The 18,243-nt window shown below is 46.7% G+C and overlaps 1 protein-coding gene across 7 annotated transcripts in view; it reads right to left on the bottom strand.

Annotated features, from left to right (window-relative positions):
* DHX30 (DExH-box helicase 30) overlaps window positions 1-12,975 on the bottom strand; it is a 29,856-nt gene extending 16,881 nt beyond the window's left edge. The window contains exons 1-7 of one of the 7 annotated variants that reach the window (XM_023248328.2): window positions 12,837-12,975; window positions 10,666-10,760; window positions 9,890-9,996; window positions 8,717-8,771; window positions 3,749-3,844; window positions 2,605-2,633; window positions 164-223 (exon numbers count right to left, since the gene is read on the bottom strand). In XM_023248328.2, coding sequence (XP_023104096.1) covers window positions 164-223; window positions 2,605-2,633; window positions 3,749-3,844; window positions 8,717-8,771; window positions 9,890-9,914 — 265 coding nt within the window. In that variant the 5' untranslated portion in view covers window positions 9,915-9,996; window positions 10,666-10,760; window positions 12,837-12,975. The remainder of the gene's footprint in view (window positions 1-163; window positions 224-2,604; window positions 2,634-3,748; window positions 3,845-8,716; window positions 8,772-9,889; window positions 9,997-10,665; window positions 10,761-12,836) is intronic. The other 6 variants (XM_023248330.2, XM_023248334.2, XM_023248331.2 and 3 more) reach the window with 6 other exon arrangements.
* Window positions 12,976-18,243: the final 5,268 nt, after the last annotated feature.

Here is an 18,243-nt window from a genome sequence, read left to right as displayed (position 1 = left end):
TGAGGTGGCAAGACCGTTGGGGCAGAATACAGTTCTACAATTGCTTTGAATTTGGGCAAGTGGCACTCTAATTTGCCAAAAGCCAAGGCATCCACCCAGCTTCAGGATAGTTTTCAAGGACTGTTATCAGCCCAAATTCCCTCAAAAGAATCAAGAGGCTTACCAAGACTGGTCATGGCATTAGGGGCTGAGGCCAAATTTTGAAAACTGTGGTTTCTGAAAGCTGAAGGAAACAAAAGTCTAGACTGAAAGACATTCCCTGACCCCCCCCCGCCCCCTCCCCCCCACACACACACCTGAAAGCAGGCCCTGGGCCCATCATGGTGCTTCATTCAGCAGGCCCTCAGTATAGCACTCTGACAGCCACTTAGGCTGAGGTGAGAATGCTATGATTTCTTGGATCTGCTCCCAAAGGGGCCAAAGTGGAGGGAGAGACACACTGTTCAACCAGGGTGATAAGTGCATGGGTGGGCCAGGGGGGTGTTACTATACTATTTTATCTATTTCAAAAAACATATTTCAAACAGATGTTTGAAATTTTATGTTTAAAAAAAGCATCACGTGATACCAACCAACTAGTTGGTCCTCAGGGACCTTGTCCCCCTTTTCTATTTCACTTACTGCATCTGGGCTCTAATAGCTGGTATCACCTAGAGCAAATATTTCACTTCCACAAACCTCACTGCCTTTTGTAAAATGAGGGTAACCCTTATACTAGCTCTTGAAAACCTTCTGGTTTTGTGATCTTCTCCCCTTTGGTCTAAAGCAGAGGCTGCAAAACTACAGTTTGCAGATCAAATCCACCCACTGCCTATTTTTATAAATAAAGTTTTATTGGAACATAGCCATGCTCATTTGTTTATGTATTATCTATCACTGCTTTTGCATTATAACAGCCAAGTTGAGGAGCTGCAAGAGAAACCATATGACCCACAAAGCCTCGAATATGTGTTTTCCAACCCTTAAAGAAAGTTTGCCGACTCCTGCCTTAGAGAATCTTGAAGAAAGTTAGAAGGGCTCAGGTATGCCCTCTTGCTTTCCACCAAAATTAAAGACTTCTCCTCCACTCTCCATTCTTTGGGGAGTGACTCCTTTGCCTGTGAAAAGGAAGAAACTTTTGAAAAAAGACGTTTCACTGGCTCAGGGATCTCGCTGTTCATTTCTGAATCAAGCATGACATCTGGTACTAAATATGCTAAACAACATCTGGCAGTGTGGAATTAAAGTGTAAAGGATCTGCTGAATACACAGGAGGATGTTTTAGGACCCTAAACTTCAGAAGCCCCAGGAAAAAGCAATTACGAGGAAGCCCAAGGGGCACCTCAGTGGCTCAGTCAGTTAAGCGTCTGACTTCAGCTCAGGTCATGATCTCACTGTCTGTGGGTTCGAGCCCCGCGTTGGACTCTGTGCTGACAGCACAGAGCCTGGAGCCTGCTTCGGATTCTGTGTCTCCCTCTCTCTCTGCCCCTCCCCAGCTCATGCTCTGTCTCTCTCTCTCAAAAATAAACATTAAAAAAAAAAAAAAAAAAGAGGAAGCCCAAGATAGTCCAGACTTTGGGCAGACCGGAGAACTTCTGGAGAGAAAGTGAGAAGGAGCGTCTCAGCCAACATTTCATCAATGGACACAACCACAGATTTTGTGGATGATCAAAACGGCAAGAAATGGTCCCCTTGGCTGGTAACAAGAAAGGTAAAGGTAGATACAGGAGCCAGGTGGCCACCCTGACCACACTACCCATCCTCACAGCTTTTCTGTCCATATATGTAAAGCCACAGCAGGGTCCCTCAAGGTAAATCTATCGCACCAAGAAGAGGGGACACATTTGAATGAGGGAATGAACAGGAAGGACTAGTCCTGTGGCCCCAGGATCCTGCCAGAAGGGGTGTTATCCCTTGTTACTTTCCAGTGCTCTATGTCTCACAGCCGGGTAGGTGGGAAAGACTGGCAGAAGAGGCTCTTAAGTTCTTCTCCCTTTACGAAAGAGGCCTTGGTAAGAGGTTGGCAGTAGAGTGGGGGTAGACCGCGAAAGGAGGTGATAGCTTTTTCCAATTCCAAATTTGACCCTGATGGGACCAAACCTATTCAAGTGGCCACGATTTCTGAGTGCTGTTTTCCTATCTGAACACCAGAGAGACGATTTCTGCCACACACTTCCTTCTTAAAGGCAGAGGCACCAGTGAGGCCTCCAGGGAATCAGAAAGCGTGGCAGAAAGGTCCAACAGTCAGGGGTGGACTAAGAGGTCTGTTGCCTCTGGGATGAAGAAATGGAGGCAAGAAACTTTTTTAGGGAGAGAGGGAAAGAAACAGAGAGAGAGAGAGAGAGAGAGAAGGGAGGCAAAGATACATACACCCACAGATGCCTTCTGGAGGCGCAGCTGTGAGGAGACAATCGGGCTCAGGGGGTCTGTGCTCCTCCAGGGAAGACAGTGCAGGGACTGTCCCCCACCAGGAGCAGCTGCCTCCCTTTCCCCACCCCCACCAAGCACAGCAGCCTTCTCTGCATGTGCTCAAGGAGGCACTGCCTAGTCATGCGGCCTGGTTCATCCCACCTAACCATCTTTAAGCTTAGCCACAGCACATCTGACACTCTCAAAGCCACTCACCTGCCATGTTGGAAATGTTAACGTTCAGCCTTTTCGAGTTACAGGGCATTTTAAGAAAGAAAAAAAAAAGGGCAATCAACTCTTGTTTTGGTAATGGTAGGGGGGTGGCATTTCTCTAATATCTAAGTCAAATGGCCAAGGGGGCTGGAAATATTTATTTCTATGCTGCTGTGTGGAGTCAGGGCCACTGCAGCAGGAGGGCATCACATGTGGAAACTGCATGGGAATAGGGCAGCAGCATGTGCTGTGCAAACTGAGGTGCCCTGTGTTCCCCGACCCTTCCTGAGCTCCTGACCTTCAAAGCACTTTACAGACAGAACCTAAAGTGGAATGCTGTCTCCACATGAGGCAAAGACTCTGTGATCTAAATTAGCATTCTTCCACTAGGCAGCTGGGGTAGGGGTGTGAACAGGCAGCCAATGGGGCAGAGAGGGGCAGCTGTCAGGACAAGCAAGAAGCCACCAAGAGCACTGGTCTTAGCAGACCTGGAAAAGAGCTAAGTCTGAGGGAAGAGAGGAGACGCTCACAGGCAGAGATGCTTCCCTGGGTCCTATTCCTGGCCCATCCCTGGGTTCCAGTGGAACCTGAGGTGAGTTATCACCTGTCTGGGTGCTCTGACATTCTCCCCAATCAAAGGGAGAGCCTACCCTGCCATACAGACTAAAAAAACATTTTAATGTCAGTAAAGTGCTTTGAGGAATGGGGGGTGATAGAAGGGGATCTTCCAGGCATCCCCAAAGCCTCCAAGATGGAGGACACTGGGCCTGGCTAGGGCTTTCTGTTCTGGCCCTGCTACAAGCACCCTGCCCTTTCTAAACCACCTTAGCCAGGGACTGCCTAGAAGATCCAAGCCCTGCAGATTCTCCACACGAGTGGTGAACACCCAGACTGAGCCTAGGCTTTATGCCTGGTCACACAAGGAGGCCTGATGAGACCATAGGGTCTAAGCCACGTGGCCAAGGATCATGAAATAACCCAGACCTCTCCAAATGATCTCTCCCCTGAGGGTTCCAACAGCTCCACTAGCCCCACTTCTCACTTGGTCTCCAGAGGACCATGACCCTGGTACCTGGGCTCCCACTACCACCCACCTCCCCACAGACCCTGGACCAAGTTGATGCTGGAGGCAAGGCTCCTCCCTTACCTCGAGAGATGGTCCCTCCAGGGGCAGGGTTGACACACATGGGTGGAAGGCGGGGTGGGGGAAGTTTGCACTGACGCTGCCTGTGCTGGGCCCGATCTGGGGAAAGAGAGAGGGCATCAGGGTGACATGTTCTCACCCCTCCCAGTTACAGACCCCTGAACAGACTCACTCCAGAGCATCTGTGAGGAGCTCTGGGCAGCAGGGCTGCTGGACGGTTTGTTGAGCCAGTCACAGGTTCTGAGAAACAGTGCCACCAATTCCACACAGAAAGAAGGCAATTGTTTTATATGGATGTGATATAGTATAGCTTTGTAGAGATCCCTTCCTGACTCTCAAAAGAGCCCTCAACTCTCCCTGTTTGCAAAGCCACCTTATGTGACTTCAATACCCATCCCACATCGTCCTCTATAGTCTTGAATTATGAGGATGATACAGGAAAACAATTAAAAACTGAAAAATCATGGTACCTTGTAAATCCCCGTATCTGTCATCCACTTACGGTAGCTCTCCCTGTATCTGTTGTGGGTTCCCAGATGACCACGTTAGCTACCAGATCTCAAATTATTCTTTCCCTCTAAGAAATGGGCAAGAGAAGGACCAACTGACTGCTGGGGTCCTCCCTGAAAGCCAAGACCAGACCCACACTTACCAGTCTTCTCCCTCTTTCTAAAAGTTAATGACTTGCCACTCCAAACACTTTCATTCATTTGCAGATTAAATACTACTTGTAGGTCAGTGGCCTACAAAGCACATTTTTAAGTTCCAAAACTTTGATATACATGAACATCACTGTGCCGTGGGAAGGTGGGCAAGTATGGGTAAGTAAGGCTCCATGTGTTTAACATCACCTACATGGTGACAACGCCAGAGAATCACTGGGTCTGGGGGAAAGGGTGCGTGAGTTCTCTGCTTTCTTTGCCCCACTAATTTCAGTACACTAAATGGAGCAGGAGAGGAGCAGAGAGAGCCAGCCACACACACTACATGCTTAAGCAGCAGTCTGTTCTGCTACCATGATACCCATTTCCATAATGCAAATTGGCTTGTACACAGTTGGTACATAGGGGAATGATAACAGTAAAACAGGAGAACACTTGGTTCGAATGTTGAGTTTCCTAAGGCAAGGGGACTGAAATAGCAGAGGTAGAATTATAATTTAGAGCAGGAAAACAAAAGACCCTTCCAATTGTATTTTTTAAAAATTAAAATGGAGTGCCTATAGGGAATCGAGGTGATGGACAGATGGGTGTTCACTATACAATGACTTCAACATTTCAGTAGTTTTGAAAATTTCCATAATAAAATGTTGGAGGGAAAAGCAAGTACCTGCACTGAGGTCCTCCTCCCCCACACTGCCAGCTGCACACACTCCTTAGTGGCAGCCCCACGGGCTCACAGCTCCACTGCCACCTGCACGGCCTCAGCATCTGCCAGCTCTTCCCGTTAGAACGCACTTTGCACATTTTTAGCATCACGTTGAGCTGCCTGCCTCGGCAGTCCAAAGCATCTTCCCAGGTGCCAGGGACTGCTGCTTTCACACTCTGGCCATAAACTTGCAGCTGTATTATTGCCTCAACTCTGTCTTTCCCACAAGCCCTCTTATAGTACCAGAGGTGCGTGATTTTGCAGAAAACACACACCCAGGGTTACAGCAGAAATGCCTGTAGGGTATTCTGGAACAAAGTATCTAGGATCAAGGTTTATCTTGAAACTAAGGTGGAAAATGACCAGCTCAACCTCTCCAGTCCTGTTTGAGCAGGATTCTCATTCATATCCAGGGAGGCTGGATTGAAAACAAACAAACAAAAAGAATAAATGATTTGATGATTATTTGTTTCATTAAGCATTTTCAGTAATGGGGGGGTGTTATAATCCTACAACATCACTGGGCCCTCTTCTGACCGTGGAGCTGGAGGAAAATTGCACATTCTTGCTGTTGATCTAGTGTTTTTCAAAGGTTTGTGCCGCCTGTAAAAGACTCAGCTTGTTCTTTGAGGCCTGATTCTGATGGCATTACTGCTGACAGACAAGAAACTTGTGTTGGGATGTTGGCAAAGACAGTAACAGGCCACTTACCAGGCACACACGCACACTAGTTGGGAGGCATTGGCAGCTCTGTTGAATTACATAAGAGAAAAGACGGTAACCACAGACCCAGGGGGCCACTGTCCACAGTGCTGCAGGGAACTGCTATGGGTACTGCCTTCGGATCCATCAAATGACCTATCCCACTGAGACTGTAAGCTCCCGAGTACAAGAAAACATCATTGACACATAGCTGTCTCCGCTCTAGCGTCTCGTACATAGGTGATCAATCGTGCAGCCACACAGCACACCGCATGCTGAGGCCAGGCTGTCACTCTCCTGCAAAACACCGGCTACAGGGACACCTGGGTGGTTCCCTCAGTTAAGTATCCGACTTCAGCTCAGGTCATGATCTCATGGTTTGTGAGCTCGAGCCCCATGTCAGACTCTGTGCTGACAGCTCAGAGCCTCGAGCCTGCTTCGGATTCTGTGTCTCCTTCTTTCTCTGCCCCTCCCCCACTCACACTGTCTCTCTGTCTCTCTCTCAAAAATAAACATAGAAAAAATTAAATAAAAATTAAACAAACAAACAAAAAACACCAGCTACAGAGCTGCACCTCAAATAGATCAATCTATTCACATGTATCAAGGGCCTGCCAACTCAAGACTGAGGGCTAGGGACAGATCACACCCAAGTGCTTTTCTTATATTATCCCTAATCTTCATTATACCTCTGAAGATAGAGGCTGAGAAACAGGATCAGGGAGTTTCCATCTTGCTAGTGTGAGTGGGGACGAGATTCGAACCCCAGCCAGTCTGACTCAAGCTTTCCACTATGTGACATTTCCCTTCAAGATTCGTGACACCTTATGGAGCTAATAATCTCATCATGAGGAGCAAAGAAACATAAAAACTCCGTGAGAGATAAAGAACAGTCCTACACAACAAGAAAAATGCCACAAGGCCACACATGACCAGTTGTCAAGGTTATGGTGCAAACCACAAGTGATACCAGCCTTCAGACGACAGGAAAGAGCAGTCAGCCCTATAGTCAGAAAAGAAAAGGTACGTTTGCCTGAAGGAAAATATTCAAGGCAGTAAACTTTCTGATTAATGGTTTACCCTGAGACCTTCAAGCATAAAATGGTTGTTGTTAAGAATATAACACTTACCTGTGTGGAAAGTAAGGTCCTAAATCAGACTATGTCTGATTATTACATCCTGAAGCTACTTAGTACCATGGCTTGTGAACTTAGCAGGTGTCAGGCCCTGTTCTAAGCTCTTTACACGTATTAACTCATCTGATCCTTAAAACAACCTGACGAGGCAGGTACTATGATCCAACCCACTTACATCGTGAGGAAACGGAAGCATAGAGGCTCAAACACCTGCCTCCAGCCTTGGCCACCAAGGGTGTAGAAGTGTGACATGAACCAGGCATCTGGCTCCAGAACTTTTGCTCAGTGAGGCTGTTGTCTCCCATGAAACTGAATGCTAACCGTGTCACCCCTGATGAAAAGCCTCTTGAACAAATCAATCCCCAGCCTAGAAAGAAAAATCACAAATGCTATACAGGAATTTTGCCCCCAAACTCTCTCACTCTCACCATCTCCCTATCAAGGGGGAGTTAAGTAATGCAGAAAAAAGGAGGATTATGATTTCATGGGGCTCCTACCTCTTTACAAAATCAGTGCTGTCCATTCAGGCACTCCCACCATAAGAGAACTTATTTGCATCCAACTTTCACAAGTGGGTGGAAAACGAAGCCCACTGATTAACCAGTAAACACAAGGCAATTGAGTGCACTTAATTTTCAGCTCAAAATGTGCTGTGCACACTAATCTCAAACCCAATGTTTCCCTTTTCAGATAGTTAACCAGCAAAACCAAGATGACAGAGATGAATTTTTTCATGCAATATGAAAACAGACAAGGTGGCTAAAAACAAACAGGGAGGCAAGAAGAGGCTGCTCTGAGCTCCGGTATATCCAGCCCTCCTTCTGACCCCATTCAACAGGCAGCACTAGCAAGGTTTTCCAGGCCTGTAGGAACATAAGTGGGAGAGGAGACACAATGGGGAGGACCTTTTTAATCAGCAGTTATGGAAGGCCTGTATGGTGTTCATTGATTTGTAAAATATGCTAGACAGGTGCCTGGTGGTCAGCTTCAATAGAGGCGAAGGACTTTTACTCACTGTTCCCTTAAAGAAGAAAAGTCATGCTCCTAAGATATGTAAAGCTCCCTGGGGTACGGCCCTTGAAGACTTCACCAGCTACAGCACTTCCTGTAAGCAGGAATGAATGCTACCCTTCGGCCCAGCCATGGCTCAGTCCTGACACTGCTTATGCAACCCTTTTATCCAATCTGCTGGAGAGCACTGATTCCAAAACTTGCCAGCTTCTACAACCACTAATATAAAAATGACTCAATCCGCTTCCACCAGCATTTATTGACACCTACCCTGTGCACAATGCTGTGCCAGGTACAACGGTCGATGAAGGAGCCCAACAGTCCCTGGCTACAGGGAGCTTCTAATCTACAGATGCAAAGATTAATTCAGAATAGACTAAGCACAAGAAAGTACAGATCTGGTGCTGAGGAAATCAGACAGAGGAGAGGTTGCATTTGGTTGACAGAATCAAGAATGGTTCACAGAGGAAATGGTGTAAAACGCTGGCTTAGAAAAAGACGGGATTTCAAAAAGCAGTGAGCGTGTCTGAGAGGATATTCGGGGGGAGGGGCGGCAAATGAACACAGGTACTCTGACAAGGACTCAGACACAGGTTATAAGCCCCGTGCAAGAGGAAGGCAGAGAAAGGACTTTGGAAAGTCATACAAAAAAGGGGTCTAAGGACTACACACTGGTGAGGGATCTTCATAGCCCTCACAGCTGCCCGTCACAGGGAGGAAGAGCATGAGGTCACCAGCACAGCTACATTCTTACCTTTTCTGAATGAGTCCAGGCTGAACATTTCTGGCCAGGAGGGAAAGCTGGAATCCTAAGAAGGAGGGCAGAGAGGCAATGGTTACTATTCTTGGTCCAGGATCCCACAGAGCAGACTTCAATAACACAGAGAGCCCTTTCCAGAAGGTGAGAAAAATGAAGCTCTTCACTGATGAATCCCAACTGCTGCTCCCACTCTTAAGGATGGAAGGACCATCTCCACTCTAGAGTAATTACATGTCTTTGTTTCTTACTCATTAAGAGCTTTCTTCGTTTCTCTGTCCTAAACTCCCTGAACCCTGCTAAACAGGACGAGAGGTATTTTATCCTGAGAGACATATTTCCACTTCATCACAGTACTTGCAGCTTTCCTGGGACTTCTGGGAAGAAAGGAAATTCTACATGGACCCCTTTCCTCATGTGGTATCAGCAAATGGGACTAACGAGTGCCTTATAGACAAACTGGTTTACTGGGCTTTCACACAACTAGGTCAAGCCCCTAAGGGTGGGACCGGACAGCAATATCAAGAGTAACTACCGTGATTCAAGATACAAAGCTTTTCTTCACGGTAGTGTCTATAAGATAACAAATACTACGTTGAAGTTCAACTCTTGAGCAAAACTTTTGGTGCATTTTGATCATTTAACTGAAGAGTACACCTAGAGACTTAAATCATACACGCATACAAATAAATAACACCTCCAGTTTATTGATTTTGTTTAAAAAATACTCAAACTCACTTATAGATGTTCTTAATAATGCAGTACTCCTGGATTGGTGCATAACCTTATGTGGCCTTAGTTTAAAAATATCTACACAAGGCTCCTGGGTGGCTCAGTCAGTTAAGTATCTGACTTCAGCTCAGGTCATGATCTCACGGTTCATGGGTTCAAGCCCCACAATGAACTCTGTGCTGACAGCTCAGAGCATGGAGCCTGCTTTGGATTCTGTATCTCCCACTCTCTCTGCCCTCTCCCACTTGTGCTCTGTGTCTGTCTCTCTCTCAAAAATGAATAAACATTTTAAAAAATTAAAAAAAAAATCTACACACTGTTTTAGCAAATCAGGATAATGTCCAATATTGCAAGGAGTCTAATGGGGCCTACACTTCTGCTCCTGACTGCCTTCCCATCTCATTCTCAAATCGTGGGGGATAGGGGTGGAGGGCTGACCTGGGGCCGAATCTTTCAGGTCCATAGCAGGTCTGCCCTGATGGCCTCCTCTCCCCCAGGGATGCCGGAAATTTCAGCCGATAGGATATGGTAGCTCAGAGAGGAAACTTCAATACAATATCAACAAGGACACAATTCATTTTAAGAAGTTACATTCTATAGACTCCTTCTACCCAAATTAAAAGAAAAAGGGTGTAATTTGAGATTCTAATCTTAAAGAAAACCTGAGTACTATAAAAATCCAAAACATGTAAATGATTATTATTTGAGACAATACTTTCTTGCGAAGAAAGAGTAAATCAATTTGCTTGTAAACAGACTCTTAGTTTTGCTTTTAAAAAGTCCCTGACCCTCTCCAAGGCTCACATAACACTATCTTTACCTGTATTGGCCTAAAAAATACATATGATATTCAAGATAGGATGTTTCAGAGATATTTTACTGAGCTCTAGAACATTTCATAGAGATTTAAAAAAAAAAAAAAAAGCTGTGTTCCTTGAAATATAATTATATTGGAAACTTTTATGATGCAGAGTTTCTGTTAAATAATTCAGAGATAAGTAAAATAATGTTATGTCAAGATTTCTTGCATAATGAAACACTGCTTAATTCCAGGTAGAGTCACTGTGGGATGATTCAAGGACAGAAAGATTCCATAACGACTAACTAATGTCTTCCAAGATAGTCACAAGTGGATTTAATGCATGCCTTTGCTTTACAGTGTGGCTGAGCATGAGATCCACCACTGCTATGTGTGCATGGCTAAATCAACTTACCTTACAAGAGCAGTGACAGTCTCAGATTTTGTAGGCTTTTGAACTGGAGCTGAATTCTCTCCTTGCTATTCCTCATCACGAGGCTGGGCCTCCTCCTAGAAAATAGAAGCCTGGGTCACTAGAGTGATGGGACCCACAGGGAAAATAAAGTTGCTGCAGACCAATGAAATTCATTACTAACTCTAACAACAAGGACACATTTTGTTAATAGCGTGAAACACACACTGGACACACTGGTCTCACTTCAGGACCTGCCATGACCCACTCACGACCCATCAAATCGTGAGCTACCCTAAACCAGCACCTGCAAAGATACCAAGAAAGAGATGTCATGGTAAAGAGGGGTTTGTAGTCCTGAAAATATTTTCTCTGAGCCCAGAGCAAAACCTGCTTCAGTTTTTTTTTTTTTAATGTTTATTTATTCTTTGAAAGAGAGAGCGAGAGCATGAACAGAGGGGCAGAAAGAGGGGGACACAGAATCTGAAGAGGCTCCAGGCTCCGAGCTGTCAGCACAGAGCCCGACACAGGGCTTGAACTCACGAACCGCAAGATCATGACCTGAGCTGAAGTCGGACGTTTAACTGATTGAGCCACCCAGGCACCCCAACCTGCTTCAGTTTTGAGTTCTAATCCTATATTGACTCTAACACAACCCTATCTAAGGTAGATCAAGCTCTTCCAGATGAAGAAAATAACAACTAGACATTGAATATCATTTTTATAGTTCACAAGGTACTTCCATAGATTTTATAGCAGTTAATCTATGCAACTACCCAGGGAGGCAGAAATGATCTTTCCCAGAGAAGGAAATAGAGGCAGATTTTCCCAGAGAAAGTCACACAACTTGCCCAAGATCCCATAGCTGCCTCAGGGCAAAATGGAAACCTGCAGTTGGGTACTGGACTCCAAAGCTTCACACGCTTAATACTGCAATATTTTTATTATTTCCATGATATTATGCTGTTGCCTAGATGTCCCATGGTTCATTCTTGGAAATAATATTTTATAGTGACACAAAGGTTGAAAGGGGAAAGAAGGGTCCAACTGATAAACTTTGGACCATGGCTACATAAGCTAAAACGCTTGGGAGAATAAACATCTTTTGGAGGCAAAGGGACAACGTAACACAGATAAAAGATACAGTGAAGGATGTGTTTCCCGCATCTTAAACAGTTATACAAATAAAGAGCACTCCCATAAACTCCATCAAGAAAAGAGGCCTCCCTCCTGGAAACTCCAAAACTCCAAGATTTAATTGTAAGATGTAGTCAAGACCCACAATGACAGTGGCTTTATTGCCTTCAAAGAAACACCAAGGGAAACCATCAATGTCTCCTTTCTCTGTGGCCAGTAAGTTGCAACCAAAAACAGTTTGAGAGTCTGCGCCTGGCCATCTGCAGTCCACCTGCCACAGTGTACGGCAAGCCCCTGTGGACTGGGGTTGCAAAGTGGGACAATCTCTGCCTTGCAACATCACAATTACGGTGACCAATGTTGCTACCCGAGGACTAGCTAGACAGCATGCTGACGCCATACTCGGGGCTTGGGGGTTCTGAGGACCCCTGGGACTCCAGTTCAGTGCAAACAAAGGACCCAACATGCATTAGGTCTTCCCCTGCGAAATGGGGCAAGTCACCACCAGCAAACAAAGAACACCTCACCCCTTGGCCTCCCCCAGTGACAAGGTGGGTGCAAAAAGGGGCAAACGAGGGGGACCAGAATGCACCAGGCCTCCCTTTGGACGAACGGTCCAGGCGGCACGGGGTACAGACAAAGGTCCCGGGGCACTCCGGGGGCTTCCTCCAGGCCCTGCCTCGGGGAACGGAGCATCCCCTGAGGCGGAGGCGTCGTTGCGCCAATGAAGCGGCCTCTCCCGCGGTCCCCGCGGAGCCCCTGGCTACCAGGCCCGCCCCGGCGGACCGGCCTGGCCCCCGCCCCCGCCCAGGCTCCATGGCAACGGCAGGCCGAGGCCTGGCTGCCCACGGCTCGGCTGGGCCGGCTTCGCGGGCAGGCCTAGGATGCCCGGCCTGCTCCTCGGGCCCGCCCGCTTCTCCGCCCCACTCTCCGCCAAGCCGGCGATCGGACCCGGGCCCCTCCTCGCGCCGACCACCCCCGGCCACGGCAAGCTCCTCAAGGGGACACGAAAGGGGAGAATAAAAAGCCCAATTCACCTGTTGTTACAGATGTGAAACAAGCCTCGGTGCACCGCGCATGAGCCGCGGGCCCCCCCAACCACGGCCGGACTACAACTCCCACCAGCGGCGGCGCGGCCCCTTCCGGGTCCCGTGGCGGAAGTCCCGCCGGTAGCCCCGGCGCTCCCCGCTCCGCCTCCCGCGGCAACCCCGCTTCTGAGCGGGTCTCCAGAGGGTCCCCCAGCAGGGGCTCGCAGAGGCCTCCCAGGGCTCACGCCGCCGGACGGCCAACCCGCGGCGAGACCCCGGCGCCGGGCCCAATGGGGGGCGGCCGCGGCGGGCGCAGGCGGGACTTCCGGCAGAGCCGCCGAAGGGATGGGCGCGCGGGTAGCGGTGGGGCCGCTGAGGGAGCGGGCTTGGGCGACCCGGGTCCCGCACGGCGCCCCTCTCGCCGCGCCTCAGCCCCTCGCAGTGTGAGAGCTGGAGGGCTCTCGCGTCCTCTGCGCGCCCGCCCCACGGCCCCCGGCCGGCAAGGGCTGAGCCAGGAACGAAATCCAGCTCGGGCTCCGGACCTCCACTCGCCTTCCCTGCCACAGCCCGTTGCCACGCCTCTTCTCCTCTCCATCTCCCCTCCGATCTTCTGTTTCTTTAGGGAGGTGAGAATTTCTGCCTCACGACGTTGTTAGGAGGAGACCAACGCGATGGCACGTTGTAAACTGTGCGACGCTGGGAAAAGGACAAGGTAGCCCTTGCTGGTCCGAGTGCCGTCGGGTCTGGAGGTCTCGCCCCGGCCCCTGGCCTCGCCTAAGTGAGCAAGGGCATTGTCCCAGACACATGCTGCGGTCCTCTAGATGAGGCTCCGTGGGAGTTCAGTGGACTTCCAACTAAATAAACGAGAGAACTCAGTTGGGGTAGCTCTGAGGCTGGGTCAAGACTTTATAGCTGGAAAGACCTAGAAAATGCTTTTAAGACGTGGCCTTTTGGAATAAATGAAGAATTAGTGACATATCCCGTCATTTTTACCCGAGCAATTAAATGTAACAAGTATTATTTTCTTTCTCTCTACATTGGACAGAAGGGCGGGGGTGGTGGGTGTTGAGCATCGTGCATTCATGCAAATACTTGACACCTTTTCTGAGCAGGGCATGGTGCTGTGCTATGCTCTATGGGAAATGATCCGTGTGCACATATTTGAGTCAAGTGTATAACAATTGTTGTAAGCAGGTTTGAAGACACAACGACCTGTCCTCAAGGGGCTTAGGGCCTGATAAACAAGATGAAAACATTGTGTGAGGCAGAGAGAAAGTGATAAATGCTGGAGAGGAGGTATGAAGGGTTGGGAGGGAGGAATAGTTACTCAATGCCAAAATCAAGGAGAAGGAACCACAGAAGCAAAGACAGCCAGTGGAACAAAAGGCAAATTCTAAGAATATAAGGTAATGCAGTATGACCAGAGGGTTGGATATGTGTACAGGTTTTAGAGGCGATGGAACAAAAAAGTATAGCTATGAATGCTGTGCTGAGGGATGTTGACCTTATTTGTATGCAATTATTCTTGCATGCAAATTTGTATGCATTAGTTTTATAATTCTAAGTAGGAAAGTAAAATAACTGTCCGATTTTAAGAAGGTTATTCTGGAAGTGTGAGGGTAAGATTGGCAGGAAAAATAGGAGTTAGGGTACTAATGAGAAGAGGGGTACTGAGGGATTCAGCTATGCTCAGCAGCAAAAAGGGCAAGAAAGGAATGACAGGGTGATGGCAGAGCACCTTGCTTGTCCCTGGCCACAGGTGTGTGGAGAGGTGACTGAGATCTGTGCCCAGGGGCTGGAAAAATTGCACACTGTTAACATAATTAAGGGACAAGGAAGTTGTAGAAGAGGCATACAGATTATGTTTAAAATGCACTTGTGAGGGCACCTGGGTGGCTCGGTCAGTTAAGTGTCTGACTCTTGGTTTTGGTTCAGGTCATGATCTCACAATTTGTGAGTCGGAGCCCGTGTCAGGCTTTGTGCTGTCAGTAGGAAGCCTACTTGGGATTCTCTCTCTCCCTCTCCCTCTGTCTCTCCCCTGCTCGCTCGCTCGCTCTCAAAATAAATAAACATTAAAAAAAAAAAATGCCGTTGTGAATGTTAAGTCTGAAGATGTGGTCCCTACTGTAAAAGACGTTCTGACAGAATGAGAAAAGCATGTAAGCGAGTCTTGAAACCTAGAGGAAGCACTGCGAAAGAGACACAAGTGAAGCATTCTAAGTAGTTTTACTTCCTGCAGGTTTTCTGTTTTTAGTTTTCTTTCTAAAGGTCCTTTCCTTTTTCTTGAGCCTTTAACTATTCTTAATGAATGGTTGTATCTGGTGGAAGTTGATAAAGTGATGCACTTTATAATAGGATGAGTGCCAGTTAGTGTCTTTTTTGCTTTCTCCCACATCTTTCATCTCTTGTTTGCTGCTCATTTCCTTATCACTACCTTATTTTCCTGGGTCCGGTCCGTAGACCTCATTCTTTGCTAACATCTCTGTCTAGAAACTTCCCTTCAGACCGTTGAATGCCTTTGAGTTTCTATGGCAGTTTATTTTTCTCCGTGGGGCAGCACTCCAAGGTATTTCTTTGCTCCATCTTCCCCAACTAGAACACCAGCTTCTTTGTGTTATATTTGAGTCCCCAATGCCATGTTTGGATAATTACCTCCCATCAGATTATTGTCCTGTGGATTCATGCCACTCAGGTTACTTTTCTTCAGTTTCTTAAAGTTGAAGTGTTGGTAGAACCAATTTTATTTTATATATTGAAGTGGAATTTGTGGCTCAAGGCCATTGAGCCACAGGAAATAGGGTAGAAGAACATAATTTTTGTCATGGGATCTACAGCCATGAGGAGTGAGATCTAGGACCTCTGTTATACCTCCAAGCTAATGTCACTGTGTGCCTGTGGGAGATTCTGTGTTGCTAGCCCTACAGTATTTCTTGGATTCGTTTAAACCTGCCCACAATTTGTGTCAATAGCCTCATTTGTAAACTCTCTTCAGTTGCCTAGTTTGAGTGGCATTTCCCCCCCTTATGTTTACTACTCCAGACTGAGGTACTTTTGTGGGTACTTCAAAGTAGGTTTTCAAAAAAGGCTAAACACTCCCTTTCTGTGCTTTGTCAAAGTCAAAGGGGACATTTAGCAAGATATACTGTAGAGTTAGAAGATTATTAAGTCAGAACAAAGTTGAATGAGATGACTTTTAAGGCCATTTCAATTCTGAAATTCCATTACTCTAAACAATTCCATTTACAGTGAACTGGTACTTTTTCAGATCTCTATGTAAATATGGAAAATTCCATAAACTGGTTTTCATTAAGGTAGGGAATTAATTTCCTTAATATGCTGAGTTCAAAGATTAATTTTTTTTTCAGTTTATTTATTTTAAGAGAGCGAGTGGGAAAGGGGAAGAGAGAGGGGGAGAGGGAGAGAGAGATCCCAAGCAGGCTCTGCACCACCAGTGCAAAGCCTGATGTGGGGCTTGAAACTCAAGAACTTCGAGATCATGACCTGAGCCAAAGTTGGATGCTTAGCCAACTGAGCCACCCAGATGTTTCCACAGGTTAATTTTTTAACGTCCATAATTCAACAGAAAATGGGTATTGATGGGGTCCCTGGGTGTGCCTGGTTAAGCATCCGACTCTTGGTTTCGGCTCAGGTCATGATCTCACAGTTCACGAGTTTGAGCCCCATGTCAGGCTCTGTGCTGACAGCTTGGAGCCTGAAGCCCACTTCGGATGCTGTGTCTCCCTCTGTCTCTGCCCTTCCCCTGTTTGCATTCTGTCTATCTCTCAAAAATAAACATTAAAATTTTCTTTTAAATGGGTATTGGGCATGAATAGGAAGTGAACAAAAATACATTGCATAATGACCATTAGGTCTAGGAAGAGAAAGTTCAACTTTACTTTTTTTTTTTAATTTTTTTTTCCAACGTTTATTTATTTTTGGGACAGAGAGAGACAGAGCATGAACGGGGGAGGGGCAGAGAGAGAGGGAGACACAGAATCGGAAACAGGCTCCAGGCTCCAAGCCATCAGCCCAGAGCCCGACGCGGGGCTCGAACTCCCGGACCGCGAGATCGTGACCTGGCTGAAGTCGGACGCTTAACCGACTGCGCCACCCAGGCGCCCCTTTACTTTTTTTTTTTAATTTTTTTTTCAACGTTTTTATTTATTTTTGGGACAGAGAGAGACAGAGCATGAACGGGGGAGGGGCAGAGAGAGAGGGAGACACAGAATCGGAAACAGGCTCCAGGCTCCGAGCCATCAGCCCAGAGCCTGACGCGGGGCTCGAACTCCCGGACCGCGAGATCGTGACCTGGCTGAAGTTGGACGATTAACCGACTGCGCCACCCAAGCGCCCCTAACTTTACTTTTTTTAATGTTTATTTATTTTTGAGGTGGGGGGCAGAGAGAGGGACAGAGGATCTGTGCTGACAGCATAGAGCTTGATGGGGGCTCGAACCCACAAGCCATGAGATCATGACCTGAGCCAAAATTGGACGCTTAACTGATTGAGCCACCCAGGTGCCCCTACCTTGCTTTTTTTTTTTTTTTAATGTGTTATCTTTTATTGTAGCAAAATATGCATGACATAAAATTCAACATTTTAACCATTTTCAAGTGTACATTTCAGTGGCATTTGGTACATGTACATGTTGTTCAACCATAACTACTCTCTAGTTCCAGAACATTTTCATTACCCCAAAAGGAAGTCCCATATGTACCTGCTAAGCAGTTTCTCCCCATCCTCCTCCTCCCATCCTCCCCAGCAACAGCCCCTGGCAACCACTAAACTGCTGTTTCCATGGATTTTCTCATTCCAGATATTTCATATAAATGAAATCATATAACATGTGGCCTTTTATATCTGGCTTTTTTTCAGTTAGCATAATGTTTTAAGATTTATCTGTTTTGTAGCATATGTCATTGCTTCATTTTTTTTTATAGTTGAATAATGTTTCATTTTGTTCTATTCATATGTTGTTGGGCATATGGGTTATTTCCACCTTTTGGCTATCAGGAATAGCACTGCTGTGAACACTGATGTACGCATTTTTGTCTGAATACCTGTTTGTATTTCTTTTGGGTACTTAGCTAGGAATAGAATTGCAACTTTGCCTATTTTTTAAAGATACTTGGAACTATGAAACACACTTAGCATTCTTTCTTCAAGTACTGGTAAGATTTGTTTCCTCTCTTCATCTGGGTCTCTGCTCAGATGTTATCTCAAAGACAACTTCTCAGACCACCTTGTGTATTTATTTGTGGAATCCTTATTTATTGCTGGTTTCTCCCCTAGAATAAAGATCTTGAGGGCAGGGACTTAATTGTCATCGCTGTCTCATTAGCACCTTGCACAATGTCTGGCACTGTCAGAAGTAGGTGCTGAATACATGTTGAATGAGCACTTGCACATGGGAGAC

Source organism: Felis catus, chromosome A2 (assembly GCF_018350175.1).
Source record: "Felis catus isolate Fca126 chromosome A2, F.catus_Fca126_mat1.0, whole genome shotgun sequence".
NCBI lineage: Eukaryota > Metazoa > Chordata > Mammalia > Carnivora > Felidae > Felis > Felis catus.
Note: the sequence above shows the minus strand (reverse complement) of the source record. Positions and strands in the feature narration are given on the sequence as shown.